At 45.5% G+C, this 22,787-nt stretch overlaps 1 protein-coding gene across 1 annotated transcript in view; it reads left to right on the top strand.

Moving 5' to 3' along the window:
• Positions 1-21,963, top strand: part of LOC135374083 (uncharacterized) — a 165,648-nt gene extending 143,685 nt beyond the window's left edge. The window contains exons 19-23 of the mRNA XM_064607080.1: positions 2,796-2,920; positions 4,935-5,067; positions 9,829-9,953; positions 12,300-12,456; positions 21,644-21,963. Coding sequence (XP_064463150.1) covers positions 2,796-2,920; positions 4,935-5,067; positions 9,829-9,953; positions 12,300-12,456; positions 21,644-21,875 — 772 coding nt within the window. The 3' untranslated portion in view covers positions 21,876-21,963. The remainder of the gene's footprint in view (positions 1-2,795; positions 2,921-4,934; positions 5,068-9,828; positions 9,954-12,299; positions 12,457-21,643) is intronic.
• Positions 21,964-22,787: the final 824 nt, after the last annotated feature.

Genomic DNA, 22,787 nt, shown 5'->3' with positions numbered 1-22,787 from the left:
GCCGTCCCTCCCTAACTTGATGTTGGTGTTGGGGGTCGTCGGGTTTCATCACACTTTATCGCTTGAATCCACGAGTTGATCATGTTTATTCATTGAAAATGGCAAGTTTCTGTACAGATTCTACGGTGTGTTCACGCTGCTTGCTTAGAAATGATTTGTCTGAATTAATTATTGTTTTGTTTCAGGTTCGACTGATATTCTATGAGTTCGACATTATGTATGCATGACGTATTAATTGTGTCATATTTGTTTCAATTGTTCACTCGATTGAGATAAATAAAAATAATCTCTGAGTTGGGAATGCCTGATATTTCTGCGTTGTTTCACATTTGATTTTTCTGTGTGGTTCATCTATGTAGAACTTTCTGCTGCAAGATATTACAAAACTTGATGTAATTAAATTTGTTTATCGTTTTTTGATTGAGTATTGTTGCTACCATTTAATAATTTGGACTTTTTCTAGATGTTCAATAACAATATCGCATCCGTACAAACTTAGTCGACTTGTCAACCACTTTGACGAAAGATTTCCGTTTCAAGGAAAGGATACGAAAATATAGTGATCCCCGCGAATAATATCGACATCTATTTGCGCGGCACAATAAAATATATCGCCTTTGAACTATCTTACCTGACCTCTAGAACGCCCTGTTTGCTGGACGAAGGAATTAGCCCCCAACCCTTTCAGTGATAAAGCATGGGAGTTGCTTCGTCTTGGTCATTTAGATAGAGACATAAAATCTCATGGCTTTAAGGAAAAGAGTGAAAACCGATATGTAACATTGCATATTTTATATGTCTTGGATACCTCCATCAAGGTTCGTAGTGTTTGTTAGAATGAAAATTGTATGTTGTTCGATTTCATGATGGTTCAATGATAGATTGTTTTCCTGTTGTTGTTGTTTACATGTCACCGCTTAGAGTGTTCCTCTGTTCTTCAACGTTAAGTCTGTGCTATATTGTAATATTTCTCCTCTTGACAGATTGATTAGCTATTATTTCTCTACGTGTTGGATGGTGTGCAGGTTTGGCTTTCTATTATTTGTAGCTGTTGATTGTGTTTTTTCTCTTTATTTCCTTACGTCTATTGCAGTGATGGTTCTCACATGTAGGAATATTTATAATACACCTTGTAATTTGATTGTGATCATATTGATTAGGAATATCTTCTTTGTAGTGGTATAGATTTTATTTCGTCTTGTGTTCTTGTCGTTCGTGATCCGTGGTCTTCCATACATCTAACGGCACCCATCTTCAACAAATCAGGGCAGATATCATCAGAGCTGGTTGTTGGCTAGGAGCGTGCTATGTGGTGAAGTTCATTTTTAACATATCTATTTTCTGTGTTGGATTCATAAAACAAAGTGTTTGTAGTGTCTCTTAGAATGAAAATTGTATAGTGTTCGATTAGATTATGTCACGAGGATGATTTTATGATAATTAAAATGATAAATTATTCTCCTTTGCTTTTTTGTTTAAGAATAACTTCTTTCTAGTGCTATAGATTTTATTTCCTCTTGTGTTCGTGTCCCATAGTCTTCCAAGGTCTCCGCTGTTCACAGCTAATTAGATACAACTATCAGAACTTCCCACTATTGCACTGATGGTTCTCACTTATAGAAATATTAGGCTTTTTATAGCACAACTTATACTTTTGTTTATAATCATATTGATTAAGAATATCTTCTTTGATTAAATGTGGTGATCGTTTCTCGTTTTGCTATTATTTCCCTACATGTTGGATGATTGGTTCTATATTAATGCTATGCGTGGATTTCTGGGTATGTGGATGCCTGCACTATTCACTTCAATAGAAATTGATTAATTAAATTTGTGTTATGTTGGAATAGGAAACTTAGATTCCCTATTGCGCTCGAAATTACTTACATCTATCGTGTTCTCACATCTCAGGCTTTTTATAATAAAACTTGTAATTTTGATTGTAATCGTATTGGTTAAGAACATCTTCTTTGGTTAAATCGTGTTCTCCCTTCTGATTCACTGAAAACTTGTGTGTATGATTACAGTTAATAAGAAATATTGTGTTTGATCTGTGATACCAATTCAATCCTGTTGTATTGTACCTGTAATAAATATTTCTTTGTTACACGTATTGTTTCTCTTCTGCTTCAGGTTTTTTGGCTGGGTTTTTCTCCTCCACACAGAGTGACAGCATAATTCCTAGCACTATTGACTTTAATAAATATATTTTCACTTGTACTTTTGTGTATGGCGATCCTTTGCATGTAAACAGCCTACTGCACACATGTTGTAGCTGGAAAAAAATTATGATTGAAGTTGACACAGATTGAAAAATGACGAAAGAAGGCGACCCAGGCTGAAAAATGTGAGCTGGTAAGCGCGCACGCAGCCCTCCGGCCACGCCCACCCACCGGTAAGCGCCTCTACCCCAGCGCCGCCCGGCGCGTGCGGGAAAAAATACGCGACCCAAGTCGCCCAAGGCTCAAAAATGTCGAAAGAAGTCGACCCAGGCTGAAAAATGTGAGGGTAAGCGCGCATGCAGCCCTCCCCCCGGTGATAAGCATGTGGACAACCCTCTACACACGCGGCGCGCGGGGAAAAATACGCGCAGGGCTCAGGGCAGGGCTCAGGGGTCCATGTCGTAGTTTCGCCCTGCCGTAGTTTTGGCATGACAGAATACTACTTGTCGCTTACGAACTGGCGGAAAAAGCTGCTTATTCGGTCGTGCGCAGCTCACTGCGTTGTTCATTCGGCGCGAACCGATGTTACGCGCCCCTGTAATTTAACAGCTATTTGTGCACGATGTTTTCCAGTATGATGCAGTACAGCCAGAATTGTCTTCAGGACACGCTGAAACAACAAGGATGCGATTCCGAAGACTTTTTGCAGGGGTTCACTCGGAAAGTTGAGACTCAATGTGGAACGTCCAAGTCGTTCTGTAAGTACAATAAAACAAGAATGAAGCAGGGATAACACAATAACACATAATACGAGGCTTGGGACAACAGTAGTCTTTGTAAGTCCAGTGATAAATCTCCCACCGGCGATCAAAATCATTACATTGGGACATTGCAGTGGGACTTAACGGTAGTTGAAATCGAGGAGGATCGCCAGACTGTCAAGCTGAATGTCAACGAAACGAAATCACAATGAAAATGAGATCAATATGCAAGCAAGAAATTAAACTGATAAAAAGTGTTTTATCGGGGGGCCTCGCTTTCTTTTTCTCGGCTATGTTTTACATTCCCACTTGCATTAAACGACCCCTCAGCTGCTTGTATTTCTAGCGGAAATACCTTTTCCTCTAGGAATTTAAATCTTAGCGGAATAGCTACTCCGCTATTGAAACAAAAATGTCAAATGCTTTAGCGGTTTTATGTTGCGCACCCAGAAGTACCAGAGACTAGTACAGAGTGGCATGAAAGAAGAGAAAGAAACAAGGGAAGTGCGTCATCTTACCAAATGACAAGGATGCGCAGGAGAATAAGGAACAGTGCCATCGGGAACCAAACACAACACTCCTTATGTAGAATACGCGTTTAATCTCAACGGAGGGGAAAAAATAATAATTGATTCTCGCACACGATCACGTTCTTCTATATTTGATGTTGCTGCCGATGGCTGCACATATTTCACATACAATGTGCATTTACTTTATTCATTGTAGTTGTTTTGTAAGAAAAGGAAACACACAGAAGCGTCGACGCCGTGTTTGTAGTCGACAGACCATCCTCTCGCAGATAGTGCGCAGCTTTCCAGTGGCTCACATCATATTACATCACATTACATTATTGGTTACGTACTGCGAAAATGATTATTGAGAGATACCTAAAATTTTCACACTGCAGTCTTCTATTCAGGAGGTAAAGCTTCCCACTTGTACTATTTCGCATTTGTCTGAAGCACGTAACAACGTACAGGGCTGGGCAGAGGTCTACGGAAGACGCTCTGGCGCATTCCTTCCTCAGAGTCGGAGGGTAACAGCGAATGGTACCTTGCGAACTAGTACGTGCATAGGTAACGCAACCTCTTCTTTGCAAGTCCGTGCGGTACCTTACACTCTCTATCTTTTCACACCTTTAAAGGTGTAATAACGTGCATGGCGCACGGCTTTTTAGGTGTAATTTTCATAACACCATAATGGAGCACGGTTTCGCAAAAATTTTCTTTACTCGAGCGTTGTCTGTCCTCAAAAATTGAGTGCACGAGTGCTTATGGGAACTAGCGTGCCTTGAAGCATTACGAAACTGCAACATGCAGAGGTAGAGGAAGAAGAACGGCACTCCCGGTGTGCACGGCAGCCGCGTCAGCCGGGTTAAACCTTAGCACGACAGAGCAGTGTTCCAAAAAGTTATCATGCTGCTTTGCGGCGCCCACAAAGTAGCATTTTCTATCTTCCCTGGCCGCCATAAAAGACTGCACAGCACGCAATCACATTAACACTCCGCTGCCCTCCCCACAGAAGATGCGGCGGCTTCAAGCAACTTGGATGTTAATCGCGTTTTCCCACGATCATCTCATCTGTATGTGTTTCAGAAACGAAGAACGTTACACCCATTTCAGGTACGACGAAGTACAGTAAAAAAATACAGAAGGTATGGAACACGGTATCCCCCTAACAAAACGGAAAACACACGGAGCGTATGGCGCGTTTCCCACTGTTTATTTTTCCGCTGTTATGACGTGGAACGGACCGAGACCCTGGCGAATGTGAGAGCGGTATGTCACCACAAACTCGATTTTACACCCTCGCCCTCTTCTGCTGCGCAGAAACCTACAAGCAGAGCAATAATATAATGGCTACTGCGGTGCAATGCCGTAGCAGCATTTCTTAGCACTGGGCATCTAGTAGCAGTTTACTGGGGTTCCTTCACGTACAGCGTATGACCTTCTGAAATTCTTCCTGTATGTTGGTTGGGCCATCTTACATGTACTATAATTTTTGTTTACAGGCTCTGCTCAGTGTAATAACAACACGTTATCCCATGCCCAGTTTGCGTGCAGCGAGAGATATATGCAGATCCATGTGCTGAATCCTGAAAAACCGGGACAATTGAGCCCGGATGCTCAGAAACGTTACTGCTGGTAAGCGCTTTTTCTTTTACGTGCAAACCGCAGTTCCATAGCATTTTTGTGATAAGCGTCAGACCACAACAGCACCAGCAGACGGCGCCTGTGTTCACCCAACACCACATAGTGCACCAGAGGAAGTCTGCCTCAGATGCCGTTCACCTCGTGTTTTAAGGCCCAACCGCATTAGTCAGCGCATTATCCAGCGGCCTGCAGTGGCGTTTGGAGAGCGGCAGAACGATAGAAAAGCATCGACACTACCGAATTCCGAGGGGTGCGGATATCGTGGATGGGCGACTGCTGGACTAAGGAAGCGTCGGAAGCGGCGCGAGCAAGTTGCCCATCAGGGATTAGCCGTGGATGGCGACACGCGGAACTGCCCAGATTGCTCGCGTGGATCGCGTTCAGCAGAGGATCAGATGCTGCTGATGTTAACCACGTGATTCTTGTGTGAGCGTGCAAAATGCAAAACACGAAGGGAAGAGTGCAACAGATTAATATCAAATGAAATGCTGTGTTCGCCCCGTGTATTTGGATGTCTTGTGAATAGCGAGGCACAACAAGTGGCTCTGTTTGTGCGCACCCTTGCACTTATACCATATCTGTGTTTCAGTTTTTAAAAGTATGTAATGTTTTATGGCCATTTGTTATGGGAAGGAGTTCGTACCGCACGTTCTGCAAAGTTATAGATACGTTTTTAGTTCTAGTTTAACTCTTTTCCACCTTGTAATTTCACCATCACTTACCTAGCTTCGCGCATCATAGCGATAAACCCCATAGCCATATAGACCAGAACAATCCAACTCATCACCATCATCACCTGTGTTCGTGAATTTCACAAGTAATAAAAGTGTTTCTCAAATTATGCGGATTTCCTTTCCTTGAGAGGGTACGGAAACGTTCGCTGGGGACGCCGTCAATCCGTTATTGTAGAAACGTTGCGTGAGGTTAGCTTTAGGCGTTTTACGACAGCGTCGGTTGCCACCGAGAAAAACTCGCGTTCTGCCGCTCACAGAACGGCTCATACGGTTGAACCTTTAAAGGAATGAGTGAAACAGTCGGAAGAATGGGAATCATGACCGAGGTGTCCAACATTGCAATTGAGGGACGATAATTACGTAAAAGCCACTACGGTAGGCTACACAAGCACAATCGATAAACAAAAACAATGAGAGTAAAAGGTTGAATCCTGGCGCCTACGGGCGGCGTGCAGCGCCTATAGGCGCGCTGCTGCTCGTCCCCCTTGTGAAGAAACTGCACAACTGCTCTAGGAGAAATTTGGCGCAAGCATACTACGCCGCGCACGTTTGCATTCACGTTTCGTGCAAGCGTTCTCGTGGGATTGCCTCATATTAGATATAGTGTGTCCAGTTTACGAGCAGGCGCTTCCTCGTAAGGGTAAAACGTATGTAATTTTTACCACATAACGCGTGTGTCGTTTCTATTCAGGCAAAGTGCCTCAATAGCTTTAGATGTAGAGGGCCCCGATGTTGACCCATTTGCCGCAATCCCTGAACCCGTGAAAAAATAGGTTCTTTCTTGGCAACAATCTTCCTGGTTATTTCCAGACTTGTGAGCAAACCCATTGTTCGAGAAGTCGCGGTTATTAGAAAAGCTAAAAAGGCTCCTTAGTATGCCTTCGCACTGATCGAGTGGAAACAATTTTACGTTATTTATCATGTCCCTAGCACTGTTCCTTTTTTAGTGATGAGATTTTTTAGTTTCCTAACTTGTCGGGAAACGGAAAACCGAGGTATATAGAGGACGATAACAGACAAACACGATTTCAAATTACCACACGACGTCAAATTCTACTTCCTTCAAAGGAAAATATGGTCGATCCATTGGTGGATCAGACGAAAATGTGTTAATGCTGCAAAATCCTTCACACGACCGTACACAACGAGAACGCAAGACATTATTCTCAGCCGAACGAGCCTTTCGGGGTTCCACCAATTCAGCTTGGCGGCGTCATCTCGCAGCGTCAGCCTTCTTTCGCCGCCGCTTGCTTGCTTAGTAGGGGGAGCTCCTTCGCACAACCTTAATAACCCATGGAGCGCCTGGAACAACGCGCCACGCCATTTTAGCCTGGCGCGCCACGTTCTTCTACGGCGCCGCGGCCGCCAGTTGTGCTGGCATTGTGACCTGGAGGCTTTATATATCAGTAGATCGATTTCAAAATTCAGTGAAATCGATTAATTTCGTGCCAAAAAAAAACAAAAAAAACAATTTCTTCATATTTTCCGCTACGAAGAGCTGTCTGACCTACTTCAGTGTGTGAAGCGTGGTGAAGGAAGTGGTAAATCTCGAATCCGCAATACGCGCAGGCGCGAAGCGAGCCGTTGACTTTTCGTACATGACCCGATTCATTGCGAATATTTGGCCCAAAATACTTTCCAAAACGTTCTTCGCTTTCCCCCATACCAATACCTTTCGTGGTGTGTGAGATGATGACAGCTTTCTCATTTACTGGCAACGCGTTCTATGCTTACTCTTTGACTGTACCTTTGACTTACCGCATGGGGCTAATTGCGGCAACTTTTCCGCATACGCTTCGCGTTAGTAAGCTTGCAACCATTGTCAGCAGTCACCACAGCGCCTGGCGCGTTGGGAAAGTGTCTCTCTAGCATCAATACATCATCTCGCGCTGTGACGAACATGTGGCATAACTGAAACCTGCGTACGCATTGGGCTGGCCGCCAGTACGTGTGCGAATACACGTCGGGATGTGCGGGTACGGGTTGCACCAATGGCATTGCTGCGGGCCGTGCTCCCGCATGCGCTGTATGGCTAGGGGTACGAAATTTCGTACCCACGCTCACCTGTACCTATATAGCGCGTGTTGCTCATCTTGCGCATGAAGGGAGCAAGTCACAGCGGTCAAGATCAGCTGCACGAGAAAAAAGCTAGGGTGAAGTGGGCATGCGCAGACCGACCTTCTTTCTCAACCTCTTTTCCCGTCTCTCCCCGTGCTTTTCGTCTTTTTCTCGTTCCCCTCCCCTCCGTCACAGCTTCCTCTATTTTTCCCTTTCCTTTCCTTCCTTTCCTTTTTTTTTCGCGCTTGCTGTAGAGTAACATGCGTGTTGCTCCAGAGCAGAGAAACAAAGAGCGGTGGTGGTTCATAAAGCAAGTTTATTTATCCTCGCGAACTGTTCAGATAAAGTTACAGTACATATCTTTTAACGTCTTGTAACGCAGGTTTCACTGGAGCTTTAGGTGCTTTGACACCGAAGAGCAGTTCGCGCACACAGTATGTAAAGGTGTACAGTTTTCGAGAACAGCTGTGCCAGGTGTGTCGTAGTTGCCGATGGCTGCGGGAGCTCTAAAAATAGAATAAAAGTTTTTTGATGATGCCTAAGTCTGAACGAAAATCACTGTTATGAATCGATGTACCTTTCGTATTTGAAGACCAAAGCACACCTGCCACAAACGTTCCTAGATCACACTGAATGGACGGCTGCGACGTGCATGAGGGGCAGCTATAGCATAACCACACATATAATTTATTAGCAGCATATCCGAAACGCACATGTAACGGCAACGCACTGCACTGACGCCCCTAACTTACAGAGTTACTCGTAAATGTTGTACGTAACACACTTCACACGATAAACCTGTATTACTTCCTTCGGAAACAAGAAGCATCCAAACTTGTCTTACCATTGACCTGCGGAACATCGGAAGAAGAGTGACTGCCTCGCGATTTCTGCTTCCTTTGGAGGTGCAAGGATTCCCTGTCATGTTCGTCTTTCCACAGTTGTGTTGATCAGCTGGATGCGCCATTCCATTTCACACTAGCTGTTCCCCACAAGCTAAATCTGAAGCACTCAAAACCCTCGAAGCTACCCGCTATCATCTGCGAGCACAACGGTTGCAGACCGAGAGAACACGCATGGCCGGACAGACATGTTTCCTCCGTTCGACCGACCGTTCGGATCCTCGCGCCTGAATCAAATGACTCTCACCCAATCAGCGCGAAGGAAGACTGATGTCAGTTCTCGGAGATCAATGAGCATCCTAATATTTACACATGTATCACGCAACCACTTAGGGATACTGAGATAGCTGCGCCAGTGGCGCAGATATTTTGGAACCGGTGTGCTTCGCTTTAGAGCCGGCGGCTGGCTGCACTGCCTAGAAGTCGCGCCATTTCCTTCCTTCTTCCCTCTACACTAACTGCGCACGCGCAGCGTGGCTACAGACTGGCCACGCCGCGATCCTTGTCTAGCGAGCACTCTGCTAACGCATTAAAATAAAAAGTGCAAACTGAAATTATATCTCGCCGCTGCCATTCATGTTAAGGGCGGTTTTTATGAAGAAGGTGCAGTTCGGAGCCGTCGGGTGCTCGAGTAGCGGCTGGCTTCCACAGAAATAATTTCCAGCGTGTCATTACGTGCGGCGCGAAGCATCCAAGCCCCCTTTTTTTTTATAAAACAAGGTGATGGACAGACACGGTAGCTGGATCACTCCTTGTGAATTTCCCTGTCTCTCAATGCAGCCGCAATATACGACCCCCAGGATGTTTGTGGTTGTCTCCCGCACGGCAGCACGGAGGTCGCTCTGCACACTGCCTATACACATTGTTTTTGTTTTTTTCGTCTACGTACGTTGCCGCTCCCAGCGCCGAAACAGCTGACATCTCTTCTGCGCCATTGTATTGCTTATTTTACGCGACCTGATCCAAAGTTTTCTTTTTCTTATTATCTTCTTATTATCCACGAGGATATGTTACGAGTCCCTGTAATTAAACACCAGTTTCTCCACCGTCTTTTCTAGTATGATGGAATACAGCAAGACTTGTCTACCGGAACTACTCAAACAACAAGGATGTGACGACACAGGTTTTGTTCAGCTCTTCATCCAACGAATAAATAGAAAATGTGGAACATTTAAATTGGACTGTAAGTACAATACCCATGTATAATACTAACATAGCTCATTGCTTCTGACAACAGTCGCCGTTGTCAGTCTAGTCACAAAGGTCGTTTGCCCCCGGTGGGGATAAGCGACCTTGGGTGGCATATGGTAACATGACACAAAACGAGTCAGTATTCCAGAACCGCAAACGCCGTACCCGAATTGTAACATCATGTAGTGGTATCCTGCAAAACACGAGTGACTTCACAAAAACACGCCAAAACAATCGAAAATCGGTTGCTTCATCACAACAAATGTAAGCAAAGAAACAAAAAACGTACCGTAAAAAAGAAAAAAATCCCGCAAGTTCTAGGCACCTTTTTTTTTCCTTTTTTGTCGTTTAGACACATATTCGAGAGCAGCTTAGAAGTCGTTCCTGCAGCTGAATTATTCCACCAGACGGAAGTCCCCTCGAGGAGATTATGTAGCTACAGAACTATCTCACATTAATTAATTAAATCTTTACTCAGGGAGTTCCGACCAAAACTAATATATAAAATCGGTCAGCATCTGTGTTAAAATCGCTGAAAACTGTTTTATGTGTCAAAATCATTCGCGCGGGCCGTGAAGTATCCAATGCTGAATTCCACTATGCGAATGAGCCGGAACGAAGACTGCGCCCTACTAAAGCATGACCTTCGCCGATGGACTCTTATCAGGAAGGCTAAGTTCGATCAGTACCAATATAACTTGAAGAAAAATAATCAGAACGTGTGTATTGGACAGCAGGCAGCATCGTGTGCACCGCTGTCCAGTGGGCGCTTTCTGATTACTGATCTGTACTGATCTGGGCCGACTTCAGGAGGAATTGTGCCTCAGACAGCACAGCCGGTGACAGGATTCGAACCCGTGTCACCTCCCAGTCTCAGCGTGGAAAGCGATCATCCTAACCACTATGCCACGGGATCTGGTGAACGTCGATTGTCCAGCCTTCCTCCCGAAATTTCCTCAATATAGTTGAATAATGAATTTTAGGTTATTGGTCACGTTGCGGTTACATTCTTCGAGCCGTCCCTCGACGTATAACGGGCGTATAACGGGCGTATATGACGGGCGTATAACTCGACTGCACTCTCGAACGCGCAATGAAATTCGTGGATTATTGTTGAAGTATTTTAGTAGTGTATTATTGGAGCTCCATGAAATCAGGAGGAGTGTGACAGTTTGTGCTGATATAGTGAATTACGGGCCGATCAAATCTTTGTTCTGAAGGTCGTGATTTAGGCGCCTCGAGCTCACGACCGCACTTGAACAATGCGGAATAGCAGGCTGGTGGTGCAGCGAAGACTGCTTCCGCACCGTCGTACTTGACAATTGCTTCGTTATATGGATCACAACGCGGAGAATATACTACGCCGAGATCTTCAAGTGAAAGCAACGCGAGCGCCATCCGGCGGCGGCCACATGCTGCACTTCAGCGGTAGGGTTCCGATGAGGCCACGAGGTTAGTTATGCTTAGCTGGGCGGACACGCAGGCGGTTGGGTAGTCTATTATCAGGTCAGATCAGTTGAGGTGTTGGCATTTCTTATCCTGTTTTGTATAAGTTCGCTGATGGCAATTTCCTGCATGGCAATTTCGTGGGCGTGACTGCATTTTCGGCAGCTTATTTTCAATGGGAGGACCACAAAACATTTATGCCCAACATTTTACTTGGCAACAGATATATTGACCACATTGAAAGCATAGAAAATGACCAGGTAGAAAGTTATACCACTGTCCCTGTTGGTTACATAATGAAGGTCATATGTTGTGTAAAACACAACGTGATCCGTCACGTTGACTGAGGAGGCAAAGCCACTTCGGCGGCACAGTCTGGTGCTGGCGAGACCACCTCGGCACCCCCCCCCCTTCCCACACACACACATGCCCTAGCCTAACCTGGACTAGCCACACCGAGATGTGCTAACCTAATATCACCTAACGCTTCCTACCTTTCGCAGGATGGCGACCACCAATACGGTTGGACTTTGCGAGGCTGCGGTTCTCACGTTGTAGAAGTGATTCAGGTTGTGTGATTCAAACGCATACAAAAAAGGCTATAGACCACACAATTTTATGATTATTATATTTTCAGTTGCCTCGTATGACCCTCTTTCACGCGAATATGCGGTATTTACCTTTCAAACGCTTTCACTAGTGCTTAAGACCCAGTCGTCCGGGTAACGAACTACACCGAAAAATACTCACGACTACCATGAAATACTGATAGCAACATTTACTTGGTTCTCGTTTGTGTAGATCCCGTAGTCTTTCGTTTTTTAGGTGGGCGCATGTTAGTTGGACATACATTAGTTAGTACATATCTCATTACCACATCTTTCGCTTCCAGGCGTCCCTGTACCGAAGTGCGCCCCAAAAGCAGTATCCAATGCAGAGAACGATTGCGCCACAAAATACAAGCAGTTGTACGGCCTTACTACGCGAAAACCTGATGAGAAGCAAAAGCCGGCAGGTCTGAGCCCCGAGATTGACAAGCAGCGGTGCTGGTAAGTGCTTTCTCACGTGTGAGCGGCAGTTCCACAGTCGTGATGAACAGCCTGTATTCGGTGCTGTACCTACCCAACATCCCCATAAGAGGACCGGAATAATCAATTTCGCGTGTCTTGCATTAAACGCTTCCCGCCGTTTTGTGTTTGAATGGGTATGTGACTGAGAAAGACGTGAGAAAGAATGATAGCACTTGCCTATTTGTGTGGCCGTGCACTTGAGCCGCGTAATACAAGAGGAGCCACGCCGATGTGGTGTGAACATAGCACCCCCAACCGGAAATCCGTGGCACGAAAAGGATGGCAGCAAAACGTCGAGACTAAAGAAACTCAGGGGGCTGTGGTGCAGCACTCGGACTCATTTACTTGGTATTAACTGATGCGATAGCGTTATTGAGGTGCCCTCGCGGGAATTTCCGTGATCTGCACCCAAACATTCAGGTTCAGCTTTGCATAGTCCATTCTGATATAGGCCAGGTACTATAAGGCCCCACAGGCGAAATCTAGACAGACATCCAGATCTTTAAAAAAATCAATAAAGGGTTGATGGGGCGCTGCTAGCCTTGATGCAAGTATGGGGGCTTGACTTCGTCTGGACAGTTTTTGGCTGTTTCGCCTTCGGCTTCATCGGCCCGCGTTTGAGGTTCATAGAACGCATGTTCCAATTCCCCGTTGTTGATACTCCACTAGCTTGTGTGCTCCTGTACATAGACATATGACGTCTCTGCATACGTGGCCTTTAGGACAGTGCTCGTTTTTCAGCACCCTTTTTCACATTTTCGTAAGCCTGGTAAGGGGGCCAAGACAGGTGCAATACTTAGCGTTTTTCTTGTTTCCTTTTTGTTCAGTTTTCGAAGCCAGTTCATGCTGTTTTGCGTACCTTGTTTTGTTCTCATTGTAGGTGTAGCCTTGGAGTGAAACTTGGGGTATTTAATACGCAGAGTTTTCCACATAACGTGTCTCAAAGTTACATTTAAAGATAACCTTCTTCGAACTGTATGCTGCCAATGCTATTTACCTCGGAAGGGGTTTTACCACGACTTCGGAGCACTTTTATCAATTCTAAATAAAGGGAAATTGAAGCCAAGCTAACATCGCGTGTGTGTCTTTGTTGTTGTTTTTTTCTTCATAAACAGAAACCGCATGTCGGAGTTACCCCATTTCGTTGCAAAAGAGAGTTACGGCTACAATGATGATAGAAAAAAAAGGAAGAAGAAGAATAACGTTCGTTTCGGGGCGCGCAGATGTCGGCCGCCTTCGGTTCTAGGTTCATTGCGAGGTGTGGCGGAAGAAAAACGGTGACATGTTCCTTCCTGTTTTTTTTTTTTTTTTTTGTCTCGCTCTTCTATTCGATAACTTTGTAACCAAGCTGGCTTAATCAACAGAAGCATGAAAAAGAAAAGTAAAAAGGCAGACCCACGACCTACTCGCATCGCTGCTTTCGGACGTCTGAGCGCGGACGGGAATTTACGTCCCTCGAAAGAACGGTTTCACAATTTTTTTCTGGTATTGCCATTGTGGTAATCAATGTAATTTGCAATGGAACGGGGTAAATCCGACATGTGCTTTCTGTTTATGAAAAAAAAGCGAGGTTGACTCGGCAAATTTGAGTTCCCAAAAAGAAACGCCAAATTCAAATTCGGAACATTGAATTACTCGTGAGTTCAGAAAAAAAAAATGCTGCCTAGTCGCGGCAAAGTGTCCTCTGAGAAAAACGACGTTCGTTGTATAATTTTCGGACAGCTGGATTTTTGAATAAAGTTTTGTGACATTTTACTTGAAACACCCTGCATAGTTCAAACGTCAGGCGCAGCAGCACCAAAACGCAACGCGGAGGAGGGGACACCACGAACGCGGAAATACTGTATTTGTCCTCAAAGTTCCGATACCGAGTCTGTAAAAAATACGAATACCCGGCTATCAGCTAATGACCTCTCCCAGCGTCGAAGTACTCACTTCAGCAGTGAAGGCACTTTCTTCGGCGTTTCCTGGAATCCTGGAAGCAGGTGGAAAATTCCTCTTTCTGAGAAGATGGTCACCCCCATCGGCGTGGCGAGTTTCTTAGCCTGGATGTTCTCTTGGATGTCACGGTGAGATGCAAGGCGAGTAGGAGGGATGTGGAAGGACGTGGTGTCTCATCATCACCACGAGAGCTGCGTGTGGTTTTGCATTGTCACGGTTTTTGTTTTCCTGAGCTCGAGTCCCGGCGCGGTCTCGTCATCATCCACCGACTCCCTGCGCGACATGAATCGCCTGTGCCATTCAAACATTCGAACCACACTCTAAGAAAAAAGGACGTGAAAAGGTGGTAACTTCCATCGTTACCACCTAGGTCAACACAGCGTGATAGTGTGTAAAAGGGTGTCAAAAGAAATTATCACATATCCACACTGCGACAAAAAGGCGTAGGACCTTTCGCTCGCCGAAAGCGGTAACTTTATCGTTCGTACGTAGCATGTAGAACTTTGCAGCCTTTTAGGCACAACGTATGCGACAGCTATTACCTAAAAAGTGTAACTGCTCCACCCTTTTTCTGACAGTGACAGCCTCATCCCCGTTGGCATCACATAGACGCTGCCATGTTTCTGTGATTACTCTTCGATTACTCTTTCCTTAAACCGTTGAGATTGGATAGGATTGGATTGGATGGATAGGATTTTGCAGCATTTGATTTGTAATCGCTCTGCAGTAAGTTCGGCGTATAATTTGTATAAGACAGGAGTTCAAGGAGATTAAACGTCGACTCACGTCCATCGATTCCTTGGCGCATTTCGACCCTAGTCAAACTATCTACATGGCTGCTGACGCTTTCTCGTTAGGCGTTGGCGCAGTGATTTAGTGATTTACCATAAAGTCAACGGTAAAGACAAGCCCATTGCCATGCTTCTAACACGTTGACGTCGGCTCAAAAAAATTACGCACAAATTGAAAAGGAAGCCCTGGCCATTATATGCGGTGTTAAGAAGTTTCACCAATATCTGCGGGAAGGGAATTCGTCTTATATACAGACCATAAACCACTGACGTCAATCTTTGGCTCAAAGAGAGGAATTCCAGTCACAGCGGCGAACAGAATGCAGCGCTGGGCGTTGACCCTGCTTGGTCATAGTTTTGACATTCAGTACAAGCCAACGGCCCAGGCCCGGAACCTGATTTCGATGCTGCGATTTCGGATGACGACTTCCTTGTTGGGAGCACTGGATCGCCGAATGTTCTCTTCCGTCCTCTCAGTAGGTATTGATAAAATTCCGCTGAAAGCGTCTGCAATTGCTAACGCCATTGCTTCAGACCGGATTCTTACACCGTCTACATAAGGTCTACCGTTACATCATAGAAGATTGACCTTCTCGTGAACGGGACCCCGAGCTTCAACCGTACTACCTGCGCAACTCTGAGCTGACAACAGAAAGGGTTGCATCGTATGGGGCATGCGCGTTGTCGTCCCGTCCCAGCATCGCAACACTGTCCTCAGCCTACTTCATGATGGCCACATTGGGCAAACAAAAATGAAGATGTTGGCGCGCTCCTATGTATGGTGGCCAGGAATGGACAATGACATTGAGCTGACTTGTCAGTCGTGTGCAGCATGTGCCGCTTCTTCGGGTCAACAACTTCCAGTTCCTCTTCACCAATGGGAGGTCCCGAAAGAACCGTGGTATCGCCTTCACGCTGACTTGGCAGAGTTGGGCGGAAAAACTTACCTAGTGGAAATCGATGCGTACAGCAAGTGGCTCGAGGTGAAGTTGATGAGGTCTACCAAAGCTTCAGCCACAATAAAAGCCCTTGAGGACATCTTCGCTGCCTCCCTTTCCAGCTGGTTAGCGATAATGGACCTCAGTTCATCTCGGCAGCGTTGAAAGATTTCTTGGATCGCCTTGGAATTAAACACATCTTGACTCCGCCGTATCACCCTAAGTCCAACGGACAGGCTGATAATCTTGTGCGAACTCTGAAAGCCTTCCTTCGCCGCCAGAAGGAAGGGAGGGACAGTGCAAAAGAAATTAAGCATGTTGTGCTTAAGTACAGGATAACGCCTCACGCAACAACCGGACAGCCACCGTGCGAATTGCTTAAGAAGAGGCACTACCGTACAGAGCTGGACCTTCCGCGCCCTAACCATCCAAACGCCTTGTCTCCAGCGAGAGATCGTCAAAAGCGCAATTATGACTCTTGCACAAGACTGCGGAACTTGCCACCAGCGACGAAGTTTGGGTGAAGGACAAGTCCCGGAAGAACCACTGGATTCGGGGCACCATTGTTCGCTGTTCGGGCGGCCCAACATATCAGGTCATGACGGAGGATCTGTAACAGCACAAGATGCATGCTGACGACATCAAGCCGCGTCTGCCCGAATTGCCGGATATCGACTGGTCACATGGAGTCGAACCTGCACAAACAGGTGGGAACGCTGGGTCTACCTTGGCCGCTGATGAGGACACTCAACCCGTACCTCAGGCCCGAAGATACCCTGCTCGAAATCATCGTCCGGCACAGAGGTACGGACGGGGAGGTTTGTAGTGGCGCCAGCTGAAGAAGCAGAGGATTGAGATCCACCGCGCTCGTGTTGTGAAAAAGATCATTCTGTTTCGGAACTGGAGCCTGACTGGGAACCACGCACATGTGGTGCAACTTGGTTGTACATAGCAGTATTAAAAGGGTGTTACTGCTATTCTACCAACCCAGTGTTCCTTGCGCTGATAAGTACTGAGCCTTACCCGAAAAAAAAAAAAGATTGAGCTAGGAACCCTAACTGCCACACTGTTCTACATTTCCCCCCGGAAGTCAATCCCGATATCTGTCCCGCAAAAGTCCCTGCAAATAAAATTCTCCCGACTGCTGGTGAGACCACATTTGCAGCAATAGTTGCCTTGCCTCCGGAACATTCTCAATTCGTTGTCTCTTTAGATTGGGGAACAAATGATATTCAAAAGGAGTTAGGTTGGGCGAATTGTTCCCCGTGAGCAGCTACCAGTTTGTCCTGCACTGTAGCCGTTTTTACACATTTAAAGGAGTAATAATGTGCATGGCGCACTTTCCGGTGTAATTGTTGTAACAACATAATAAAGTACGGTTTAGCACTATTTTAGTCACATGTCGCCTGTCCTCCAAAAATTCAGTCATTGTTGGACAGTATAGTACACACGTGCACGTGCTGGAATATCGGTAGCGACGCATATAAGCATTAGCGCGTATCTACAGTATCTAAGATATAACGAAAGCAATATTTGCACAGACGCCTGATCTTTTGTAATGGTTCCTGAATTTTGTAAAATATCAGCCTGGAGGTGCAATGATAGGCAACCAAGTTTGATGTGCACGGCGCGCACCTTTAAAGGTGCGAAAAAGTTTGCAGTGTGGAAGCATGACTAATCTTTTACAAGATGTTCTGAAACAGTCACCGATGTCTCCACCAAAGTTGCGGAGTTGCCACTCCGGAGATGGAATGATTCCGGAATCATTCCAGATTTATGAGAGCGTGGAATCTAATTGGAATAAATTGGCTGAACCTGTCAGAGGAATGGAATGGATCCCAAGAGTAGGGATTGACCATACGGTTTCAATCAGAGGAATTGAAAGGAGTGGAATTACTACAAATCTCGATTCATTGGAATGGGATTGGGATGGAATAGGCGACCTCATTCCGTATTTTGTCGGGTTGTCAAAAATTTTGGGATCCACTGTGCTTCAAGCTTTATCATTTCCAAGTCGTTGTCGATAATGGCAGCAACTCCCTCACGTGAGTTTCCCTGATATATATAATAGCAATACTTTTGGCTGACATTTGCCGGCACAGAGAGAGAACCCCCCCCTCCCCAGACATACCAGTGGGTTTCTCACAACAGGTTTCTGGGTTTCTTTCAACACCGAAATGTTTTAAATTAACAACCCAACGTTTAACTGTTGCATATGTGAGAGGTCAGTGTCATCCGACGTTCTTTATATTTCATCATGGATGTGTTCAGCACCTTTCCCTTAGAGAAACAGGAACTTGGTTATGGTCCAATGCTCTTCCAGACTGCACTTTTCTGGTAATGCTCCCATGCTCACTGTGACCAGGAGGAAAAAAGATCAGTTGCAATCATTGGTAGTGGATTCTTGCGCCATTGAATGTAGACAAATTGGCCACTACATCATTCATCATCAATATACAGCTTCCTAGCTCAATGTTTTTGTTTTTTCGGGGGGGGGGGGGAGTTAAGCTAAATACTCAGTACCTTCTCATATACGTTGCGATGAAGGGCTATTGGTACACTGATGAGCAGAAAGCTTCTTCCGGTTTATCTTTGCCCTTACATGATATCTTGATCCTGAGAAAACTGATGTTCTAAGGCCGGAACAACATAGAAGGACAAACGCATACAAAGCCTCAAATTGCCTAAGAAATGAAAGATGAAAGTCTCTGAAAAGGTTAGCCAGCTGTCGGATGTTCGTAGGATGTTAGCTTGACGTTCGCATTTTTCCATTCCTCGGCCTCATGTATATCTCTTTAAAGCAGGTAGTTCGTGTTTTCGATTGTAATATTTTGAGCAGCTCATGCAGTAGATTTTCGGGCCACGTTCCCTTTCCCGAAGTATTTTTATCCCTGAAAGTTAAAACTGCATCGAAGGGACGCGGACAAGCGAAAGATAGGCCTGCAGTTTTACAGTTTTTACTTTAACGTATACTTCAACCAACTACGCCGCTTCAACCCACCACCCTGTGCCTCTTGCGCAATAAAGGGAGTCGTGGATCCTTCATTATTTCTGATGTCGTCTCTATCTGACTGGGTTGAAGTTAAGTGTCTTTGTCTAATTCCGCTCATGCTTTGACGTTAGAAGCATTTCTATGTTGGCTGGCGAGGAATGTAGATTGTAGATCTCGTCGTACTAGTCGTAGTAGGGGTCCGCTTTCTTCGCGATGCTTCATGCTGTCGATGAAATTCTAGAGTATGAAAGGAGTGAGGAACTTGAGCGAAATTGCTGGGCGGCTAATTTTTCTTGATAAGTCCGTATTTTATTATTTACAATCAAATCCACTTTTACATGCTGTTCCTCGTCGTTCTCCTGATTAATTTTTCACGTCGTTCGCGTTTTGGCATTTCTTCCCTACTTTCACTTCGACTGCGACTTTCACTGCGACACTTCACTGCGACTTTCACTTCGTGTTCGATCTCCTCCAGACAGTGTCCATTGTGATTTTTAATAAAACTAAGCTCGGGCGATAGATGGCGCCACGTGAACCATAGACGCAGAGGCGTTTATGACAGGGTTGTCAATCTGACTCCTCCTCCTTCGCTGGCGCATACCTGCCACACAGTTTTAGATGATGCGACTGAGAAAGGAGGAGTGCCTAGTAAGGCGTAGCACCGGCCGTGTTTGCTGAGTGAAGCGATCACGAGGCAGCTTGCGGCCTTGGAATGCTATGTTGTTATTTCTTACAAGCGAGACGGCCAAGGTGGGACAGCGACGTGCTGTTTCGCCGTGACGTCGGCCAGCCGAACGGAGAACCGAAGGAACAGTCTTTCTTGGATTTCCTATGTTTGCGGCAGTTGTCTAGGCATTGCAGTTAGGCTTGTGCTTATCCTCGCAGGTTCCATATAAATGCTTTCAGATCAATCAAATCAATGACTCTAGATATACACGACAAAAAATCAGTGCTATGTATGCATCATGCACTCGAGGCACTTGCCATAGGCGACGGTATGATAATCTTATTTCTTCACGCCAAACGCAGCGCGCGTATCCCCTCTAGCATTACATCATCATGAATGATTGCGGTTGAGGTCCTACAAGTCCCATATCTGCTAACCATTGCGTACAATTATCCCCACATTTCCTTACCCTGTATTCACACGAGTCAGTTTTCTGCCGGCTGACGCTCAGGCGGCAGGGAACGTCATCGCTCTCTGGTGCCACGTGACCGGCGCTCTTCGCCACGTCACCACTTTCTGATCTCCGGAGCGGCAGTCGGAGGCAGCCGGATATCTTGTCCTCCCGGCACAGATTCTGACGACCGACGCCGTCTGCTGCCGGCAGAAGGAGAAGGTGACTCAACGGATGCTTATCGCGCTTGCTTTATATTTCATCAGGAATGCTCTGCATGTGTCCCATACAACGGCGTTCACTGTACTATGGCCAATTGTGAATTGGAACGCCAACGATGGTTGGCTTTACCGCGAAAGTGGTGCAACGACACACCGGCGCAGCAGCCTTGGAACAATTATACAATGCATAGATGGAAGCCTACAATGTAATGTGCGCAAAGGAAGCTTTTTCTCTACATGAGGCGAAACAAATACGGAATACAAAGTATGAATTTTATAAACGCGGATATTTCTTTCCCTGGACAAACGTTGACTACACATAATATTTGGCTCGCACCTTTCCAATACATATACAAAACCGTAATAATTGGAAGCTACTCGTCCTACCGAAAGGAAAATAAAAATTTATTTTATTTTACTTCATTTAATTAATTATTGACTACCTGTAGCTCGACATCACAGCGTTGTCGCCAGTCGATCACTTGTTGGGACGCTGTCACGCCTATATTGGCGCTCAGCATCGAGATACGCTTCATTTGTGGAAAATAAAATCGAATGTGACGTCTCTTCTCAAAATACTCCGACAGGCGTTTGGGTCGTCCAAACGGAGATTTGGGTTAATACTGTGCATTCCATTCTTTTCGCTTTTTCGGAATCTATTCTTTGGCACATATCTCTCTGCCGTTTCTCACGTGAATGCACTCAGCATCATCCACAAGGAGCGCTTTTTTTTTCTTTCATTGGTCAATCCTACGCTAGGCGCAGACTAAATGCAAGCGCGAATACAGAAGGGATCGGAAAACTGACAGCCGCCGGGAAACTGACTCGTGTGAATGCTAGAGAATGAGCGGGCGTCTTCAGACGCGTAGTGACCTTGTTTATCTCGCATATCCTCTCACCCCTTCCCGACTTGCTGCCGGCAGAAACCTGACTCGTGTGAATACAGGGTTAGTAGTTCAACGATAGCTGTCGCTCTACTCATTGCGTCAGCACGGACTCCACTGATACTGTTTTTCTTTACCCTTCTGTTACGTAGTTTGGCGCACCCTATAGCAGAAGATTTGTGCGCTGCTTATTATGTTTAATACTGTCTACAACCTTGCAAAACGCTATGTCAGACTTTAACAGCTTAATTTAGTCTTTATGTCAAATCTGTCTTTCCCAGTTCCATGGAATACAGCAAGAATTGCGTTACGGAAGTACTAAAGGACAAACGATGCGGTGATGAATTCAGCGCATCTTTTCTTGAGCAGAAAAAGAAGATAATGGCAAATCTGTGTGGTACGTCGAAATTGGACTGTGAATTCGACAAAAGCAAGAGTGCTGGGTGCATGAAGTATCCAGCATGGACTCTGGCAGCAGCCGTCATTGTGGCTTCAGTGATGAAGCTAGTGTGACGTCAGTTGTAGTGAGAAAAGGGATCTACTGGTTTCCATTTCGCTTGTTCGGGCCAACTGATCACAATAAATATGGTTGTGTGACCGACCTATTGCACGTAAGTGTTCGCATATTCAACACCATGACATCCAATATCGACGGCGACAGGGAAGTACTTTCTGGTTCAGAGCACCATTTCCTATGTGATTACGTTTTGTGTTACGAACAGGGAACAAGTCAGTCTCTACATAATGACTCTTAATTTCTTCATCAAATATTGGCTAGCTATTTCTCAGTACTGATTGGATGCATGCTGCATGTTGGAATATAATTGTGCTCAGAACAGCTCTCAATGAATGACTCATGAGAGGAAAATAAGCTGGCACGACAATGTTTCCACATCTCCACATCCTCACCCACAGCTCCATCACAGCAAATGGACCGAATAGAGCACCGCTCATTGTTGTATGGCATAAAGTCCCAACATTCACTTTACCATCAGAGCAGAAGAAAAAAGAACAGCGCACAACACATGGAAATTTGCAAGTAATACCCCTCTCACACGGGCTAATATAGTGTCATTTTTCGTGAAGTGCACTCCAACCAAGCGAATCTCACTTTCACTACGTGCTTGCTACACCGCTTGAGTAAGGGTCATTAAGAGATAATGGCCATTACGATAGATAAAATAAACAGCGGCAAAACATTGAGGTGTGCGCCACAATACATTCCTCAGAATATTTCTCTTCGGTTTAGAAACGTTTTCTGCAAATCTTCTCCCAACATGCCACTGCATGAGCCACAACCACCCAAGCAGCACACAATATTGGGCCCATATTCGCTCGGCGTTGCCCAGGCAGCACAAATCATTGGCCCAATATTGGTTACATATTGGCAAAAGCGGTCCAATATTGGACCAGTATTGTTAATGT

Source organism: Ornithodoros turicata, unplaced genomic scaffold (assembly GCF_037126465.1).
Source record: "Ornithodoros turicata isolate Travis unplaced genomic scaffold, ASM3712646v1 Chromosome42, whole genome shotgun sequence".
Classification (NCBI taxonomy): domain Eukaryota; kingdom Metazoa; phylum Arthropoda; class Arachnida; order Ixodida; family Argasidae; genus Ornithodoros; species Ornithodoros turicata.
The sequence above is the reverse complement of the archived record's forward strand: the minus strand, read 5'-3'. Positions and strand labels throughout refer to the sequence as shown.